Here is an 18528-nt window from a genome sequence, read left to right as displayed (position 1 = left end):
AGCTGCACGAAGAGCATACGAAGTCGCCTAGAAAATGTTTGCTTTCTCGCAGGTTCTACGAAGAACGTTGTGTATTCGTTGCACGCATTTGATACGGAAAACTGTTGCATTAAAATGATAGAGAGAGAGAGAGAGAGAGAGAGAGAGAGAGAGAGGCGGGGGGGGGGGGGGAAGATCCGGTTCTTCGGGGAAATGTTCGACCTCGATATGAATACATTACTACACTTTGAATAGTAATAGCGGCGCACACTTTAACGCAACGATTGAAACGCGAGTACGTAAACCTTTTTGGAAAGAACGCGTTGCGTTCAAGAGAACAGCATAATGTTACGACGTTCGCTACCGATCGTATACATTTTGACCATCTCTTGGTTAGTTTCTCCCAACTGTTACCGTTCCTGGACCAAAGCACACAGGCGAGAATGAGGTTATTTGGCTGCGATACGCGATACCAAAGTTAGGTGGAGATCCAAGGTCTTGGCGAAAATCGAGCGCTAAACGGTAGATGGGTTTAAAGTTTCTACGGTCAACTTACCTAGTACGTCCGAATTGACTAAAACGCTGCAACTGTACATCGGTGTGACTAATCGAGGATGTCCGAAGTTGAACGCACGCCGACAAGCTTCCTTGAATGCAGAAATTAAGTGACCACCCACGTAACCTTGATTCTGGCTGCAATTTTCACTGTCGACACAAGTGCATTTTTCGAATCAGATCGACGCGTGTTGATGTGAAATCGCTCTAAAAAGAAGGTAAAGCAAGAGGAACGAAACGGGTAACGCTCGTCTTCCAATTTAGTTGAAAACTTATTTAAATGTACATTTAAACGGACAGAAGGAAGAAAACTGAATATCGATGGACGATATTAGGGGAGTTTGGAAAAGACTATCGTACTGTCGTTTCGCGTGAACCGAGTGAATTGAGAATACGTTATACCTATGAGAATCTTGAAGAATTTCCCACTTCCTCAGGATAAAACAGACACCTGCCATGGGCTCTTCGCACAATGGGCCGGCAAGCGTTGCCAATTGAAAGCCATTGACCATATCGGTTTCGTATCTGATACATCATAAATAACATTACACGGTTTCTTAGACGTACGATCGTTTTATTTCCTTTGTTTTCGCGTACCCGGGACGACGGGACGCGGCCGCAGCCGCGCTAGAATCAAATTCCATCGATTAGCAAAACTCCCATAATAATTGTCTCGTTCGGTAACGAGAAACTTGTAAATCGACTTGTGTTCGATTGTTGGTCAAATCCCGAAAAATACTCGGGAAAAGTTTCGTAAAGTATCGAATAGAATCGAGTAGGCTGCAGATCGAGTCCGAGTATTTTTCGAAGCTTGGTTCGGCAAACTGCTAAATACTCACGGGAATCGTGGATCGGTAGACTTGGAGCGTGCCTCCCAAAACTTGTTCTGTTTGTAATCGGTTTTGTTCAGGAGGACGTTAGAGCCGCAATTGCGTGGACCGAAAGACCATATTTGATTTAATACGTCGTCGTCTTGTTGGCCGGCCTCTCGAAAAGCAGTCACCAGCTCTGCTTTGAACGACTCGAGCGCTCTTTGTTTCCTTTCGGATATCGAATCCGTTCGATCGGCTTTTCCCGTATCCTCCTCCCGCTTCTCTCGCTCCTCCAGCTCCTCCAGCTCCTCCAGCTCCTCCAGCTCCTCCAGCTCCTCCAGCTCCTCTTGCTCCTCCGGCAGTTCCTTGTCAGAGGACAATTTACCATAACGGTGATACAACGCTTTGATCAGATCGGAATTCTCCTCCAAGATCTTGGTAACCTTTTCCGGCAACGGTTTAGCGTCTATCTCGAAATAACACTGCCGAATGGTAGTCCCGATGTTAAAGCTCGCGTCTTCGGTTTTCTTTTCGATCGCCTCGTTCACCATGTCGATCTTTGGCGCGGGAACGACCGTTTCTCGGAACGGTACGATGGGCTCCGAGACGTTTACGTCGACCTTGGCATATCGCAATTTTAAATCTTCCAAGCATCGTTCCAAGTGAACTTCTCCGGCGGTGCTCAGTACAATTTCCCCGCTCTCTTGAATACAAACGACCGCACAAGCGTCCGCCTGATTCAGTAGTTTCAGACCGTTTATCAGCGCTTGCAGGTCGTTCGGGTGTTTCGGCTCGAGAGCTACCCGCATTATAGGTATACCGAGCGATGTTAGCTCCGAAAAGGACGGGCAAGCAACGGTGGTGGAAAGAGTCGCTGTCTTCAACACGTGTTCCTCTAAATCGCCGATTCCGAATACGTTACCCGCCAACACTCTATCCGTGGATTCTAATTCCCTGCCCATGAGAAGATACAGTTTTCGCACTGTGGTTCTGGTCACGTGTCTGCCGGGCTTTAAATTTTTCACCGTTGTATCCTCAGTGTCCACCGGTAGTAGCTCGCCTACTTTATCACCTTCCAGCGCTTCGCGGGGGTCGTGTTTCGGCCCTAGAACGAACACGGTGCTCCCCTTGCTCAAAACTCCGGAATAAATTCTGGCGAACGCTACCAGCGCGGTTTCCGAACTTTCCTCGCTCACCTTGGAAACCGTTGCCGCATCCTCCGATGATTTCACTCCAACGTCCGATCTTTCCGTGTTTTCGTCTCGTTGCGACGCTCTTTCTTCCGATCGTTCTTCCTTCGTTAATCTCTCCGCGTGTTTCGTGCGCGCTATTTCTCTTCGTTGCGCCAACTCTTCCGGAGTCAACGGTTTCAGTTTGTTCTCTGGTAATGTTTTTTTCTCCACTGGGAACATTTTTGAAATAAACACAACGGTGGGGAAGCCTGGAGCAGAACTGCAAGCTAAGAACGCTTCCTTTAATCGTTGCGTTTCAACCGGCAAAGATGAGAAATCAATGTTTCCGCTCAACAACCGCTCTACCTTTTCGGAAGTTAAATTATCGGGCGATGGAACTTTCTCGCATATTGCGTCGAGGCAAGCACGAGCCAAAGGTAACCACTGTGAGCAAATCGCTTGCAGTTGAGCCTTAGGATCCGTGTATCTCAAATCTCTCGCCGTTAATTTAATATCCAGACTCTTCGCCATCGAAATTACTTTTTCTTTATCCCTACGCACGGTTATCGTTTCGTACAAAGTCCAAAGATTCTCGAAAATAAGCTGAACGAACAAAGGCTTTTTGGCTCTCTCCTGAGCTCCTTTCATTATCCTTTTTGTCTTGGTATTTACGTAAAAGTCACCCCAGAGTGTTTTCAGTAAAACTTTTTCACTGAAACCTAATTTTACAGAAAACATCTTAGCAAAATCTTTCACGCCGAATCCCCAGCCGTCCGTAGCGCTGGAAAACAAAACGTTACCTTGTTCCGGAGAAAAATATAAACCAGAGTCGTCCAAGTCTTCCAGAACGGACTGCCAATCGGCTAGATTTCTTTCGGTGACGCACTCTACGTTTTCCTTTTTTAGTTCCTCTTTTTCTTCTCGCTCCATTACGTCGCTAGCGAATAATTCTCCCATTACGGCGTTTACTTGTTCCAGAACCTGCGTCAAGTGCACGTAAGCATCCAACGGCGATAACTTCATTTCGGTAATTAATCTGTCGATTTTGTTCAACACTAAAATTGGTTTCAGACCCTCCACGTAAGAAATGGACAAAGCACTGCGCGTTTGCGGGCATACACCTTCCAATGCGTCGATCACGATAATGGCTCCGTCGCAAAGTCTAACCGCCGTTGAAACTTCGGACGCAAAGTCTACGTGCCCTGGAGAATCTATTAAATTAATGGCAAACTCTCGACCGTCGTACTTATGGTAAAGAGCGATACAACTCGATTTCATTGTGATCCCGCGTAGTTGTTCGTCCGGACGGCTGTCCAAATACCGAAGTTTGCCAGCGAGTTTATTAGAGATGATTCCATTGCTGGCAACCAACGAATCGGCCAAGGTGGTTTTGCCATGATCGACGTGCGCTAATATACAAATATTTCGAATATTAGCAGGATTGCTTTGAATATCTGTTAATTTTTCTGCACTAACAAGACGCATCCTGCGGTTAATTTGTACGCAAACATAAATTATATACACTTCGTACGCATCGATAAACGGGCAAATTTTTAATAAAACCAGAGTATCGAACTAAGATCTTGAAGGCGGTGGAACGGATTTACTTGTGTTATCGGCACACAAACTATTAACCTACAAGTTACTGTACGAAGAAGAAGACGATATTAGCGAATCAAAAAATCAAGTTTATATGTATAATATACGATATTGTGCGATGCGCGTATAAATATACTAACTTGTACCAACAATGGTAAACACTATTTCACTTTATTCTGTTTCCAAAGTGCGTAACGTTCGATGAACACAGGTATATATCGTAACCTCGTTATCATCGTTTTCGTTTTCCCCAGCATGCCAGTTGATTTTACAGTTCTACTAGTCGGGACAAGAGTAACTTATCGGTCGAAAACGTGCTTGGCGCTTTTTCTTATCCTCGCAGGTTAGGAACACGAACGAAGAAACTATTGTCTTCCGATCAACTTTATTTCACTTTTACCTTCTTCCACGTAACGAAACACTTTAACTCGATTCTTTTCGACAAAACGGTTTTTACCGACACATCGTTTAATCGACTTTGAAAAACATTCAACCAACAAATACTCTCCACGATCTAATACGCGACGAGTATCACCGAGGCGGCCATAATACTTATTAGTTACTTGTTACAGAAATATGCGCGTATATGTATATTATATTGATTAATAATTCCGTTAAAGAATTCGAGTCGCTTGAAAACGACCGAAATTCACTAACCGGATATAAAAATTTATTGAAATTAAATGGAACTTTGTTTAACAAAATGTCGACGCACGCGCAAGTTGCGTATTGGTCAGGTAAAACGTGAAAAGTATGAATTTGCACTTTACGATTATGTCGTGCGTGATTCTTACCGGTATAGAATAACAGAATAGTATAGAGTCAAATACAACATGTTTGATTCGGAATAGAACAAGACTACAGCGCTGTTAACACGAACAATTAAACCGAACAGATTCAAAAAACATTCTACCATAGATAAGATAGGGGATAGACTGGACATTCAATGGAAGTTTGTGTATCGTGAAACCAATCTGTGGTTTCGTTGCGCACTCTGCGTTTATGGATGCCGACTCTGAAAACCATATTCAACTGAACTACCGACACGTAGTCAATTATACCTGTACACCCGACACGTAGTGTTATATATAATACACACATGCAACCGTAATGTGCATATCGTGTGTACGGTTGCATACTATATTTTACACAAACCTGTAAGTATCGTTTTCCAACCGGCAAAAACATCAAATTTTATTACCTTTCTTAGGGTATTGAACCAACCTTGTTTAAGTATTCGGTACATTCAAAGTTTACTAGTAATATAAATTACTACACTTACGAATACCAACATTTATTAAAGTTACCGATCTAGAATTTTTCGTCTATCTCGAATTTTCATTTCCAATATTCTGTGTCTTGTTACAAATTCATAAATTCTATTTATAAATTGATTATTCAAATTGTTTACAGCTGAGGGTGATTAGAAAAGGTTCTTTATAACTTTGTGATTAGTATTCAAGAATATATGACAAAAATTGATTTGAAACATTTCACATATAGAAAGTAAGTGCCTATTGGACGATACTATTAGTATTGAATACGTCTAGATACGACATTAACGTATTAATCGAGACAAACGAGCCATCCACGGTCGCCATGGTAATTGTACACGATGATACAAATGTTAGAGACTAATATTTTCAAAACTCGAATGATTTGAAAATCACTTTGATACATTTTTGGAGGATAAATCATCCAAAAATGTTTACAGAATTCGATGCTATCTAGTAAATTTGTGCTAGAAAAAAAATCTTTATTTGCAAAACGTGCAAAACTAATGCATAAAAAATTCTTTTTTAAACTTTTGTGCCCATTTACAGCCATTCGCAAACACAAAAATATACATTGATCACGTAACTCTTTTTCATTTTTCGAAACCAAACTGAACTTTTTGATACTGTTAACTTTTACGTAATATCTAATTTTTATTTAAAAAGACATGCATTAGGTAATAGCACAATTCTGCTTTTGGACTTGTATTTGAAACGAAAAAGTTTGCAAGAATCGTACAATAAATATTCCAAATCCAGAAAAATGTTATTATTCGTTGAATAACCTAAGTGACTAAAAAATATTTACTTCGCTAAAAGAACATTTAACAAATTTAAAGTTTATTTCGTATGACGCACAATCTATTCAAGTTTTAATTATTGTTCTTCTATATAGAAAAATTACTTCGAATTCACGGAAATCGCCTTGTTGCCCGTAGCCCTCTGATGGCAAGTCTGAGATGCTTTGCTTGAGCCATTGCATCGTGCGTATATGTTATATATATTACTCCGTGGTGACACTACAATAAAACTCGAACTGAAAATAAAGAAAGTCTACCGAATTTCATGATCAACGGTGGTTCGCTACGTTGATTATCAATTTTGAAAAGATGCGGCGCGCACTTCCGTCTCGTATATTGTTTCGCGAATGGTTAATATTAAGGAAGTCGTTCATCGAAATTACGATTGTATTCGTATACGGCCAAAAATGCGAGAGACAAACCTTCATTGCGATATATTCGCAGAACGTCACCCGATACGATCGTACCAATCGTCTGATTAAAATATCCGATAATTGTCTTCAGCGGTGAAGGTCTGTAACCGGTTCAAGAACAATGTCCACATCATTGGTAGCTTTTTAAAAACAACGACATGAGTGATCTCGTGTGGAACATCCGAATTCTTTCGAGTTGTGAGAACAAGTACCTGAATGAATTAATACTTTTGAATCTCGGGCAAATTTCTTCGATCAGCAGATCGTACAATATCTCATAACGATTAGATTATTGTACACATTTATACGAAATGCCACCTAGTCGTTTAGACGCGGTTTACAGAAGCATCCTTCTCACGAAATTCTTCACGAAGGGCTGGGGTAGCCCGCAAAATCTAAAAAGGTAAGTCAAATATTCTAACCTTGTGTTCATTCAAAAGAAACCCGAACATTTGGTTCTTCTTTCGAGATTGTTCTCCGTTATTCGTACAGTATGTGACGCAATTAAATTCTGTATATATACCATAGTGCAAACTTTTCTTCACACTTTTTCTTTTAATGCGTAAACGATTTCGAGAATTACGCTATTTTGTAAATAAATGGAAATCAAATATTACTTTAAAAATATTAGAAACGTCGTGATACTTTTGCCACTTCTTGCAATTTTATATTTAAACAAATTTTTCTACATAATTTGGTAACTAATGATAAGTAATGTATTCTCTTTTTAAATTTTACTTGTTTATGAAAATTAACAAGTGATTTTGGTTTTTAGGGTATTTGAATTTAGAAAAGTTGTGGCCAACAGAGAAGTATGTTATAATCTTATACCCCGTGATTATCCAATCAACATAACTAAGGTACGATGTAATTATTTTCTCGAATCACCTTAATACATATAAAAAAATATGTATTTATAGCATTTTTTATATATATGTATATATAGGATGAAGAATGGTCAGACTGTCATATAATAGAAGGATGTTTTGAAAGTCCGTTTCACAAGCACCTTCCTGGAATAATGCCAAACGAGACGATAACTGCACATTTTCAAATGGTTCTACCGCGTAAATGGTATTCACATAAAACTAAACCCATTTGTCTACATCTTGCAGGTACAGGAGATCACGTAAGTAATTTGATTTTAATTTTTATTATAATGTTACTTTTTATTATAATGTTAATCCTTACCTTTAAATGTAGAATGATAAAACAACCATTAAATGAATAAATTTGTTGTTTCTTTTTAGTTCTTTTGGAGGAGAAGAAATTTAATCGCCAAACCCTTGCTTAGAGAATCTGGAATTGCATCTTTATTATTGGAAAACCCATTTTACGGATTAAGAAAACCACAGAATCAAATGTAAGAACTTGTATTCGGAAGATTTGTAAGTGAAGATATATTAAGTTTATGAAATATTTTTTCAGTTATGTTAACATTGGCGTGTTTTGTAGACGTTCTTGTTTGCACAATGTGTGTGACATTTTCATCATGGGCGGATGTTTAATAATGGAATCGATTGTTTTACTGAATTGGTGCGAGCAACAAGGTTTTGGACCCTTAGGGCTTACAGGATTGTCAATGGGTGGTCATGTTTGTATCATATGTTAATATTGAATATCACTATGCTAACAAGTCAAGTTATTGAATAATAAGTACCGATAACGATTATAACAATGATAATTACTTATGGAAAGTATAACATTTCTTGTTTATTTGGTACATTAATGAGTGTAATATTGTAGATGGCTTCTTTGGCAGCAACTAATTGGCCAAAACCAATACCATTAATTCCTTGTCTTTCATGGTCAACTGCATCACCGGTATTCACTCAAGGAGTAATGAGTGCCTCTATTAATTGGACACTTTTGGAAAATCAATATTTTGCGAATGAGCTTTATCAAAACGATCTTGCCAAAATGGTGAGAATTGTTGGCGAAGAAGTGAGTGAACAGTCTTTTCCGATGAAACGACAATTTTTAAATAACGATTACGAGACAGATATTTCCATTCGTTCGATTGTAGGATGCGTTCTTAGCTGGTCAACATTTTGCTCAACATTATCCTGCAAGTATGACTAGGGTGAATGAATTGAAAGAGAACTCCGAAGGTGGTAATGAAGAGATTAATAAAAAAATAAACACTACAACTGCTACTCAGACTGTGGTCGATAGTAAATTAAATAAGAGCTGTGAATTTTCAAACGAAGACAATAAACTGGAAACCCAAATTACCAATGAGAAAGCAGCAGCCAAAATATTTCCTCTTAATCTCATTTCTAACAGATTTAAGCTAAAAGATTCAAACGCACTTAAAGGCAGGTATTTCTGTAGGCTGATCGGAGATTGAGTTTCGATTACTGTTATGCAACATAATCGTTATTTACATCTAAAAATCGAATATCCTGAACTTGAATGCTGCAAATAATTTACACATTAATTTGCATGAAGTATCAGTTACACACTACAAACTTTGTTTCTTTTTTCGTAAACGCAAATTGTATTTGAAATCGCAATAATATTAATATTGATGCAACTTTGATCATTTGTTACACTATTAGAATAAAGTAATTTAAAAGAGAATACAGTTAAACACGAGATAAGGACAAAGTGTGAATTTTTAATTAATAACTTCCTATTAATAAGTATCTGCATCCATAAGCAGTATGCGAATTTAATTTCTTCTTTTGTAAATTATATATTACAGTATAATACAAATTAGGTAAAAGCATGGTTAATTAAGAGCATGACTATTACGTATATTCCTTTGGCAATAGGCGTTTGTTTATTACCAGTTCCGAGGCATCCGTTATTTTCGGATTACAAGTGGCGTGAACGGGAAGCATTGCAATTTATGTGCGGTATAATGGACGAATGTACCCATTTAAAAAATTTTGAAGTACCTGTTGATACCAAACTCATCATTGCTGTCTGCGCGAGGGATGATGCGTACGTACCGCGTGACGGTTGTATGAGTTTAGAAAAAATCTGGCCAGGCGTCGAGGTTCGATACATAGAAGCGGGACATGTAACCGCATATCTTCTTCACCAGAAAGTATTTAGGTATACGAATAAGTCTAATTCAGTTTATTATATGGTAAATGTAATTATGTTTGTAATTATACTTTGATTTTCATTCAATTCAATTATTACTTTCAGATCTACTATAGCAGAAGTATTTCAACGATCTTTGAAAAAATACCCTTTACAGATCAGTTGATATATATATATGCAATCTTATGGAAAATCCAAATTAACTAGAAATCGTGTAAAATAAATTTTACGAGACAATATTTTGTTAAAATGGAAATCTGAATGGCCAATTGTGATATTATTAAGGAAATTTGTAGTCGGTCTCTGTTTTCGAAACGCTGCAATTACTATTGTCCTTAAATCGAGTAATTTTATAGAGAAGAATAGTAAATTGTGTAAACAGATACGACTCTTTACATACTCAATGTGTACAGAATACTTTAATATTAATCGAAGTAAAAAAGAGAAAAACTATACGAAGTGTTCAAGAACAGAGTGAAAATAAATTGTAATATAATCTGTAAAAAGAAATAAATAATGTTGTGCTATGATTATACGGTTACTTTACTATTTAATAGTTACATATAAATTGATATGAAATAATGTGAATTTTATTACATCTATTAACGAAAATTCGTCGCCGTAAGTTAGTTGTTCATTTTATAATATCAAAATACAAAACCAAAAAAATCTTTAAAAATGAAACATATGAGCTCCTTGGACTTGGATTTCGTAGATGATAATACAAAATTGCGAAACAGCATTGATATGATAACACGTGAGAAGTGATCTTCCAATGGGAGAAGTCAGAACTTCGAACAATTATCTAAGCTCGATAATCTTTTGGTAGAGATAACCAAAATCTTTATGTGAATAAAACTTTCGAATAGCAAATAAAAAGTATTATCCGTTATTTGTTGAGTAAATGTAAACAAATTATTCAGATCCTTCTAACGAAGAATAAAGATGATTGACATTTATTCGATCATTTATTTAGATAATTTTTTTTTATCTAGATAATATTCAACTCCCTCCAAGACGTTAAGAAGCAAGACAGAAATGGTGGAAAATCTCGGAATAAGAAAGTTAAAAATGATTATTCGTTTCCCTTCTTCATTGTGTTTTTATTCAAATGAAACTTCAAATCAATGTTTTTCAAGTTTCTAAAGGAAGTAGATATTATTTGCGAGCAACGAATAACTTTATTCGAAACAAATTTTTATTTAAATTTGTTAAACAAGTGTACCGCCACTTTCAAAACGTACTTCCGTTTCGTTATCAGAATTATTCGTTTTTAAAAGAACAAAAAAGAAAACAAGTAAGATTATTTAAATTACAAAATCGAATGACAGTTAATTCTATTGCTGATCTAATTTGAACGAATTGTATGTATATTGTACTTTTATATACATGCAGCACGTACGACATGACAATGGAACTTTTCATGAGTAGAAAATTAATCGATGGAAACAGAAACAAGAGATACATAGACATATTGTATTGTATTTATCCAAAGGATGAATGCTCGCAATTAAATCGTAATGAATAAGGAATGATTTATTAGAATAAAAATGTATTTTTTACTAACTAAAAAATTTAATTTCAAATAAAAATTGACTTGTTAGCTATTGTAACTTTTACTCATTATTCTTAATTCAATAGACGAAATAATTGTAGTACATAGATGTGTATAAATCAAGAGTAATTTATAACTTCTGAATAAATTTCCTTCGCGTTTAAAAAATAAATGTTTATACGATAACAGGTTAAATTACGCGGGTATTGATGAAAAAGGAAACGGAGTGGCGCTACCTATAGGGGTTACGGTAGAATCGATCCAACCGGATGCTCCGTAGCCGCTCGCGTAAAGGCCAGGAGCCAGCGTTGGCCACATGTGTTTTGTGGATCGCTTTTCCGTGGAAAAAGATCGCCGAAAATGCCGTGTTTACGTAATCCGTGGTAACGTGACGTTGAAAACGGTGCTCTTGAACTCACTGCGGTTGTGACAAAATTTCTCGGTCCGTGCTAAAAGCAAACCGGGAGGAAAACTCACGAATTCTATAGGATATTTGCGACAAAGAAAAATTATTCGTTCCAACGAGGTGTATTCTGGTTGTCTGCTAGCTCCTTTTATCGTACTTCATACACGTACATACGTTTCTTACCTGCGTGCGTTTTATTAGCAAAGTTTCGTCCGCGAACAGATAGACCGAATCGTTATCGTTCAATAACTCTCCCGCACCGGTTGATTTTTACTCGTTCCGTGAAATCGCCGAGTCAGCGTATTCTTAACCACGCAACCTCGAGATCGCGCCTCGTGCACGTCGTGTGTTTCAAGTTCGTCGAACGAACGTTCAACCGAATCAACAGAAACGACTCCTATTTCGTTGAGCTTTTTGTTTTGTTCGTCAAATATTGAAAGAATTCTTATACCTGAGAAATAGAAAGAAACATATTTCGAGTATTATTTGGTAACGACCGCGTGCGTGCCCGCTGCGCCTTCTGGAAAGAACGATCCCTCGTGACGAGTCTCTCGAGTGGGCGTTCTCTCGTGCTGGCAGAAGTACCGACGCCCGTGATTCGACGCAAATATCGCGTAGTTTCTGTGAAAATTTGAACGCGTTCGTGCAATACTGCACGAACTTTGGGCAGACATGCGTCCGGTCCACGGCGCGGAGGATGCCTTTAGATTGGTGCTTTAAAGCCGCATCGACGCACGAAACGTCTCGAATCTTTCGATCTTGCGACGAGGCTGCTCGGGTGAATTAATGTGCCCGAGAGTGCTCGACGTTTCTCAGGACTCTTCGACCGCCTGAGAGGGAGCAACATCTTGTAAAAAAACTATTCGAGTCAATCCCTCGTGTTCCGGGACCTCGTGTTTTTGTCTTTCGGCGCGTACCGTTCAAGATGGCGGCCAAGGTGGCCACCGGTGCTCAGGGAAGTACTAAGAGAGAGGAGGGCCCTGGAGTCTCTTACGCAAGTATCTTAAACTCCAAAAGTGGAAGCGAAACTCGACCTTCCAATACTAAGGGTAACAACAAAGAGAACATTGGTGGTCAGGTGGATCAACAAATAGTACTTGTCAAAGATTATGTATCCTCGCAAAATCTGACTGCCAGGGGAAAAACTTATCAGAGAAGTGGAAGAAGGATCAATCCGCAGATCAAATTGGAGAAGTCCTTTGAGAACGAATTGTCACTTTCCACCGAACACAGTCAACCGATCGTGCACAAAGAGGTTCCGGTTGAACAGGAACAGGAAACGATTCCTGAAAGCGAGCAGAGAAATGGTGACGTTGGAAGCAACGGAGAGTTCCAGACGGTAGCACCAAAGAGTGCTAGGAGAAAGGAAAAATTAAGGGAACAACATCGAGAGCATAGAGAACGGCATAGACATCGAGATCACAGACATCCGCTTCGTGGACATAGCGGAAGTAACGAGAGATCGCATAAGGAACGCGAACGTGTAGATAGAAGTGGTTCGGATCATATCGTGGGGAGCAAAGAGTTTCCAAAAGATAAAGAGGAATCAGAGGTGGAGTCGGAAATTCAATTGTCGCAACCGATCAAGTACGTCGAAGCACCTCTGCCTATCGTCAACCCTTGGACCAAAAGTAAAACCACGACGCAAACTGCACCTTTGAATTTTGTTACTGCCGTGCCTTCTGGAGCTTTAACGACTTTGGAAAAGCAAAGTGAAAAAGAGAAGAGGGTACTTCAACCGCAGCAACAAGAAATTGTTGGTAAGTGTTGACTCTTGCATTCAGAAAAATCTTGAATATCTTATATCGTCGTGCGAGGAGTACACGGTTGATAAATATTAAATACTTGTCGAAAAAATATATTCATACCGTTTGTTTCCTTTATCTATACGAGATTAAAGTATAAGATGAAGTTTTGCTCGAAAGTCGTATAATATTTTATATATATATATATATGAAAGTATAAGGAATACGGATAAAGATTTATTGTACCAAGAGAAAGTAATTTCTTTTTATTTGCAATATATTATGTACATTATACCGTAGACTATTTTATATCAGTTTCGAAATGTAGCTTTATCTTTTCCACTGCCAGTATTACATAATGTTGCGAAAAGCATACGATAGAATAAAAGTCACACGTATTTAAATAAATATATATATATATATATATAAACCGCTGGAGTATTGAATTTTCAATAGATTTTAAAATTATATTCCAATATAATTTCCACATAAAATGTGCAAACACGAGAAACAAATTGTACAAATGGAAATGTGAATCGCGATTAGTTTAAAACGAGCGATATAAAGACAATTATTATATACTTAAAAAGAGAAAGAAATCAATTTTACATTACGAATATTTTCACAGTGATTTTGCAACATATTAATTTATAGATTTCGAAAGCATTTCTCTAATTTATACCAAGTGTATAATAGATGTGTGTAATACATTCTTCGTACATTAATTTGTTAAGAAGATCGGACGAAGTAAATTCTCCCTTTCGCGCGATATAATTATTTTTGAAAGTTTATTCAGGTATCGTATTATTGAAAGAAGAAAGTACGTTTCGACGAGAAAACGCGAGTAGATGTTACACGTGGCTGTAGTTCAGGTGTTTGATCGTTACAACGATAATAATATCGAATTTCGTACGTTCAAATCAACCGTCTTATCTGTATACTGCCAACGAGTTCTCGATACACGTGGCAAAGAAAACAACCATGTTGGCAATCAAGTCTCAACACGTCGTATGCGTATAGTCTTTCCTCATTTGCATAACGAACATTTGATCTCCATTCTGGCCGCCCTTTCTCTGGTTCGTAAAACTTTCGAACACGCGATTCAATACCGTTTCGGTCGTGTCTAAAAAATAATGACACGATCTAGCGTTCTTTATCAATTTGCGACCACGCGGTTCCTCTAGTTCCGTAGAATTTTTGGTCACGTGGTTTGATGAGACCGTTTCGGTCATATTTGAAAAATAAAGACGCGAATTAGTATTTTTGAATTCGGTTTATTCGTGGAACGAGTAATCATCGTATTGAAAAGGGAGAGAAGAAGAAGAAGAAGAAGAAGAAGAAGAAGAAAAAGGAAAGATCCGAGTTAGAATATACTGAAAGAGATTAAGCCATTTATATAATTTACAATTGAATTTGTTTAATCGATCGAAGATTGTTATACCGTGAACGTGCACCAGCAGGGACGGAGGTAATTGTTAAGAAGGTACTTGTAAAAGTAGTTAATTAATTAACAACTTTTATGTAGATCGTTCCGGCACGTAAACGTAAATATTTTCTTGTGTAAATTGTGTTTGTATTTGAACTTGGAATAGAGCAACGCTACGTTCTGTTATTGTTTATTCAGCGCGAGTAACCTTTCGATTCGTGTGTTCGACGGTCTTGAGTAACTGCGTTCGAGTATCATGGGTATCGACTACATAGGTCGCGTCGGAGTATAGCGATGAAAATTCAAATTTTGATATATTATTGTATGTAGTTTTTCGACAAAAAAGTGAAAGCTTAATCGATTCGAGATACAAGGAAAAGTTTTACAGTCTTGCATAAAACTTGATACAGTCTCATCGAGATACGGACATTCGGGACGCTCGGCCTCGACCCATGATAAGAAACAGAAACCATCGTTCGATAATTATAAACGAGCGAATCCGTTCGACTACGATTAACCGATCGATTTTAGTAATTATTATTAGTTGTGCAAAAGTGTAGAACAAATGTCACATTTAGTAAGTCGAAGAACGAAATAACTAATACCGATGTTGTTGGTTGGCAGTGTTGTATAGGAAAACGATGTGAAAATTTTGTCGGTCGGTAGGTAGTGGTGTATCGCGGAAAATGTTTTTCGCTCGATCATTAAACGAACAATTTACGTGCTCGAGTCTCTGTTACGTTATAGTGTCAACTTATCGATTGTAACTTTATTTATTATCATTTATCATAGACGATTACGGAAATTTGACGGTGAATTGAAAAAGTAGCGCCATAGAACGTGTAAGTACGTAGGATAATGTTTCGGTGTTTGCGAATGGTCAAAAAAGAGGATTACATATACGTGGACGAAAATACGAGAAGAACCGGTCTATTGTACCAGATAAGACTACTTATCAAACTTCTCGTGGTTTAGATATATATATACATACCTACGTACGTAGAGATATCTGATATCAGATCGAATGGTCAAATATCATTAGGGCTTCCTAACCGCTGGTACTCGAATTGGTATCGGTACGCTGATACTTGGAAAAAGTATAGTAATAAGCGCTAAAAAAAGATGTACAACAAACACAGAAACTCGATGGATATTGAGTCGGATCTTGGGATAAACAAGTGACCGTATCTCGTTAAAGTTTGCAATTACGTAATTTGTTCAACGATTTTCATTTTTCGCTTTTCTACGGATCTACTTGCTTGAAATTCTTACAAGTATATGAATTTTATTCCATGGGCGATAAAAACGACAAGTTTAAGAAATTAAAGTAACGGTAATGGAAACCGATCGAACGACCTTCGACAAGCGCGGAAGGTGCTACGACGAATGAATTATTATCGATTAATTTGTTAACCGGTCGGTTCTGACCCGTACTTGAATCTATTCGTTTTCGTTTGCAAAATACGCGGAGCTAGGTTTAATTACCTACTCGACGTAGATTACTCGATTAACGGAAAAACGTCGAGGGCAACGACATTGACACTCTTTCTAAGTAGTCGACAGTGGGTCGCAACGCGTGATGCAATTACCGGAGCCTCGTAACTGCATTACGTTCTTCGCTGTAATCTAGACGTTCACTCTCGAATTCTTCTGGCATTTAATCGATGAACAGCTAACACGAGATCGTATGGATCCGGTAGTATGCGAGAGTAAAATCTCGATTATAATAAAGCGTCGTCGTCGTCGTCGTCGTCGTCGTCGTCGTCACTAGTCTCGAAAAAGCCGTTCACCGTTATTATTTGCAAATCGTAAATTTTACAATTAAATTTAACTCGAACGAAAGATAATTTAACACATCCGCGAGTGACGGATATTCCGTTTTATCGATATCGGCGATCGCAACGTAGTTCGATAACAATTAATATAATAATAACCAAGCTCTAGCCTCTAGAGAAAGATAACGGTTATCGATTCTTTCGCGCTATCCATGCCAGCGTTCGATTCACATTGAAATGTGTCGCAGAAAGTGAGAGTGGTGAGAGAGGAAACCTGTTTCAGACCGCCAGACCTTCTACCCTCGATAAAAGTAGAATCGTAAAGGCCAATGAATGCCTTTCGACCGTATATGCGTCGAGCAAGTATTTCGAACGAGAGTAAAAACAGCAAAAACGTAGGCGAAGTGTCAAGATCGTTTCCTTTTCCTTTCGAGTCCGATACACGTTAAAATATACGAAGACGACGACCGAATATCGACGAGCACGACGAGTGCCAGTCGAAGTATTCGGTTTCCATACTAGGAAACTTTGCTCTCGAGGTTTACACGTACGTACTATATGTACGTATCTTTCGTATTCTCTAGCCGATGTTTAGTTCGAAGAGCGCGCCGAACGATTCGTGTTTACGCGCGAAACGCGGGACGGTCGAACGAGTTTCCGGTGGTTACCGTAATCGCGCTTCTTGGATGGCACACCGACGATTCGTTCCAACGACAAATTTATGACCATAAATTGTTAGACGTTCGCATTCGTGTAGCATTCTACCGGCCGCTGGTTATCGATGTAACATACCGGGACAAATCGGTTGCCCGAAAACTTTCCTGCCTGGTTACTACACTCGTATTTAGGAGGCATTGATTTCTCGCGCGGGTCGCGAAACGGAAAACTTTTGCCCGCTTGTGGCGCTACTTTGCTGTATCGTATTTTTCGAAAAAGGTATCGAGTCTTGCTCTTCGTTGGAAATATTACTTCTGTTCGATCGTTCGCAAGTATTTGTTTCGTAGATCGGATCAGCGTACGTACAGAGACGTATCGTTTCGTCGAACGTACGCGCATTGTTGCGCGACGTGTACGAATTACGAACAAACGGAACGTAGAACGTTATTCGTAATAGAGGAATAAGAGTACGAGCTGGTCGGAGAAGAAATATATTTCGGACAATGGCCGTGTTCTGTCGTGTTATCGATCATTCGAGACGTTACGCGTGGATTAATATTTGAAGGTTATTCGAAAGAATTTTCAAGAAACGATAGCGAGCAAGAAACGACGCAAGTAGGTAGGTTGGCAAGACGTAAAATGGGACGGCACCGTATGGAGATTTCTACAAATTACGATTCCATGTGTCGAAATTTATTCTAAAACGGGCCAATTTATTATAGAAGAAAAAGAGGGAGGAGAGGAGGGTGTACGTTGTTAAATTCTTCACGATAGACGATCGAACGAATATTCGAGGTAGTTTGACGGTTCGTTATTATCGAACTTTGGCGACCGCTTTCCTGCCCCCGTTCCTCTTGTTTCCCAAAACGTACACATTCGTATTTATACGGTACACGAAACTAACTCGGGGCACGCAATATAGTATGTACGTGCACAGTGGGCTTCGTAACAATACGAATTGGGTTACCGAAACGGTGATCTTTGATCTTTACCGCCGTTAGCCTTTACGCGTAAATACATACGTAGCGTGTACAATAAGGAATAAAACTCGCGGTCAACGATGGACTACGCGAATATGTATCGCATACGGCCAAGATTTCGAGGGGTAAGAAATTTTACGCGGGGAGTTGGTTTTCCCGAACCAACCCATAATTTATATGGGTGATATTTGATCGAAAATCGATCGAGTCGTTGATAAAATGGTAAGGTTTAAGTATCGCGCTTTCGCGAAAAGATGGTTGTTTCGGGTGTCGGATATTTTTCCATGAAAGTATCTGTAACGATACGCGCGAAGGGTCAAGTACGG

General features: G+C 38.6%; 3 protein-coding genes and 1 long non-coding RNA gene across 14 annotated transcripts in view; 3 read left to right on the top strand and 1 right to left on the bottom strand.

Annotated features, from left to right (window-relative positions):
* Positions 1–5040, bottom strand: part of LOC143152753 (elongation factor-like GTPase 1) — a 31321-nt gene extending 26281 nt beyond the window's left edge. Inside the window, exons 1-4 of one of the 6 annotated variants that reach the window (XM_076323215.1) lie at positions 4912–5040; positions 1374–3927; positions 937–1059; positions 536–684 (exon numbers count right to left, since the gene is read on the bottom strand). In XM_076323215.1, the coding sequence (XP_076179330.1) occupies positions 536–684; positions 937–1059; positions 1374–3796 (2695 nt within the window). In that variant the 5' untranslated portion in view covers positions 3797–3927; positions 4912–5040. Of the gene's footprint in view, positions 1–535; positions 685–936; positions 1162–1373; positions 4889–4911 lie in introns of those variants that run through there. The other 5 variants (XM_076323213.1, XM_076323212.1, XM_076323211.1 and 2 more) reach the window with 5 other exon arrangements.
* On the top strand, positions 179–4352 carry LOC143152761 (uncharacterized). Its single transcript, XR_012993635.1, has 3 exons — positions 179–752; positions 835–3514; positions 3590–4352. It is a non-coding gene; the product is annotated as an uncharacterized LOC143152761 (long non-coding RNA).
* Positions 5041–6446: 1406 nt separating the features above from the next.
* LOC143152613 (protein ABHD18) lies at positions 6447–10188 on the top strand. Of its 3 annotated transcripts, none has more exons than XM_076322914.1 (9): positions 6447–7007; positions 7380–7464; positions 7551–7733; positions 7855–7967; positions 8033–8198; positions 8351–8548; positions 8631–8922; positions 9382–9667; positions 9764–10188. In XM_076322914.1, the coding sequence occupies exons 1-9, from the start codon at positions 6916–6918 to the stop codon at positions 9822–9824; spliced, it is 1476 nt and encodes a 491-aa protein (XP_076179029.1). In that variant the 5' UTR covers positions 6447–6915; the 3' UTR covers positions 9825–10188. The 3 variants fall into 3 exon arrangements, with proteins under 3 accessions (XP_076179029.1, XP_076179030.1, XP_076179031.1); XM_076322915.1 differs by having other exon boundaries at positions 6449–7007; positions 9400–9667; XM_076322916.1 differs by having other exon boundaries at positions 6451–7007; positions 8060–8198.
* Positions 10189–11513: 1325 nt separating this feature from the next.
* Positions 11514–18528, top strand: part of Larp (La related protein) — a 37438-nt gene continuing 30423 nt past the window's right edge. For all 4 annotated transcript variants that reach the window (XR_012993638.1, XR_012993639.1, XM_076323295.1 and 1 more), the window contains exon 1: positions 11514–13379. Coding sequence is in view for 2 of the 4 variants with exons in the window: in XM_076323295.1 (XP_076179410.1) it covers positions 12545–13379 (835 nt within the window). In the remaining 2 variants the exon portion in view is untranslated. The remainder of the gene's footprint in view (positions 13380–18528) is intronic.

The sequence above is a fragment of the Ptiloglossa arizonensis genome, chromosome 11 (assembly GCF_051014685.1).
Source record: "Ptiloglossa arizonensis isolate GNS036 chromosome 11, iyPtiAriz1_principal, whole genome shotgun sequence".
In the NCBI taxonomy this organism is placed as follows: Eukaryota; Metazoa; Arthropoda; class Insecta; order Hymenoptera; family Colletidae; genus Ptiloglossa; species Ptiloglossa arizonensis.
Note: the sequence above shows the minus strand (reverse complement) of the source record. Positions and strands in the feature narration are given on the sequence as shown.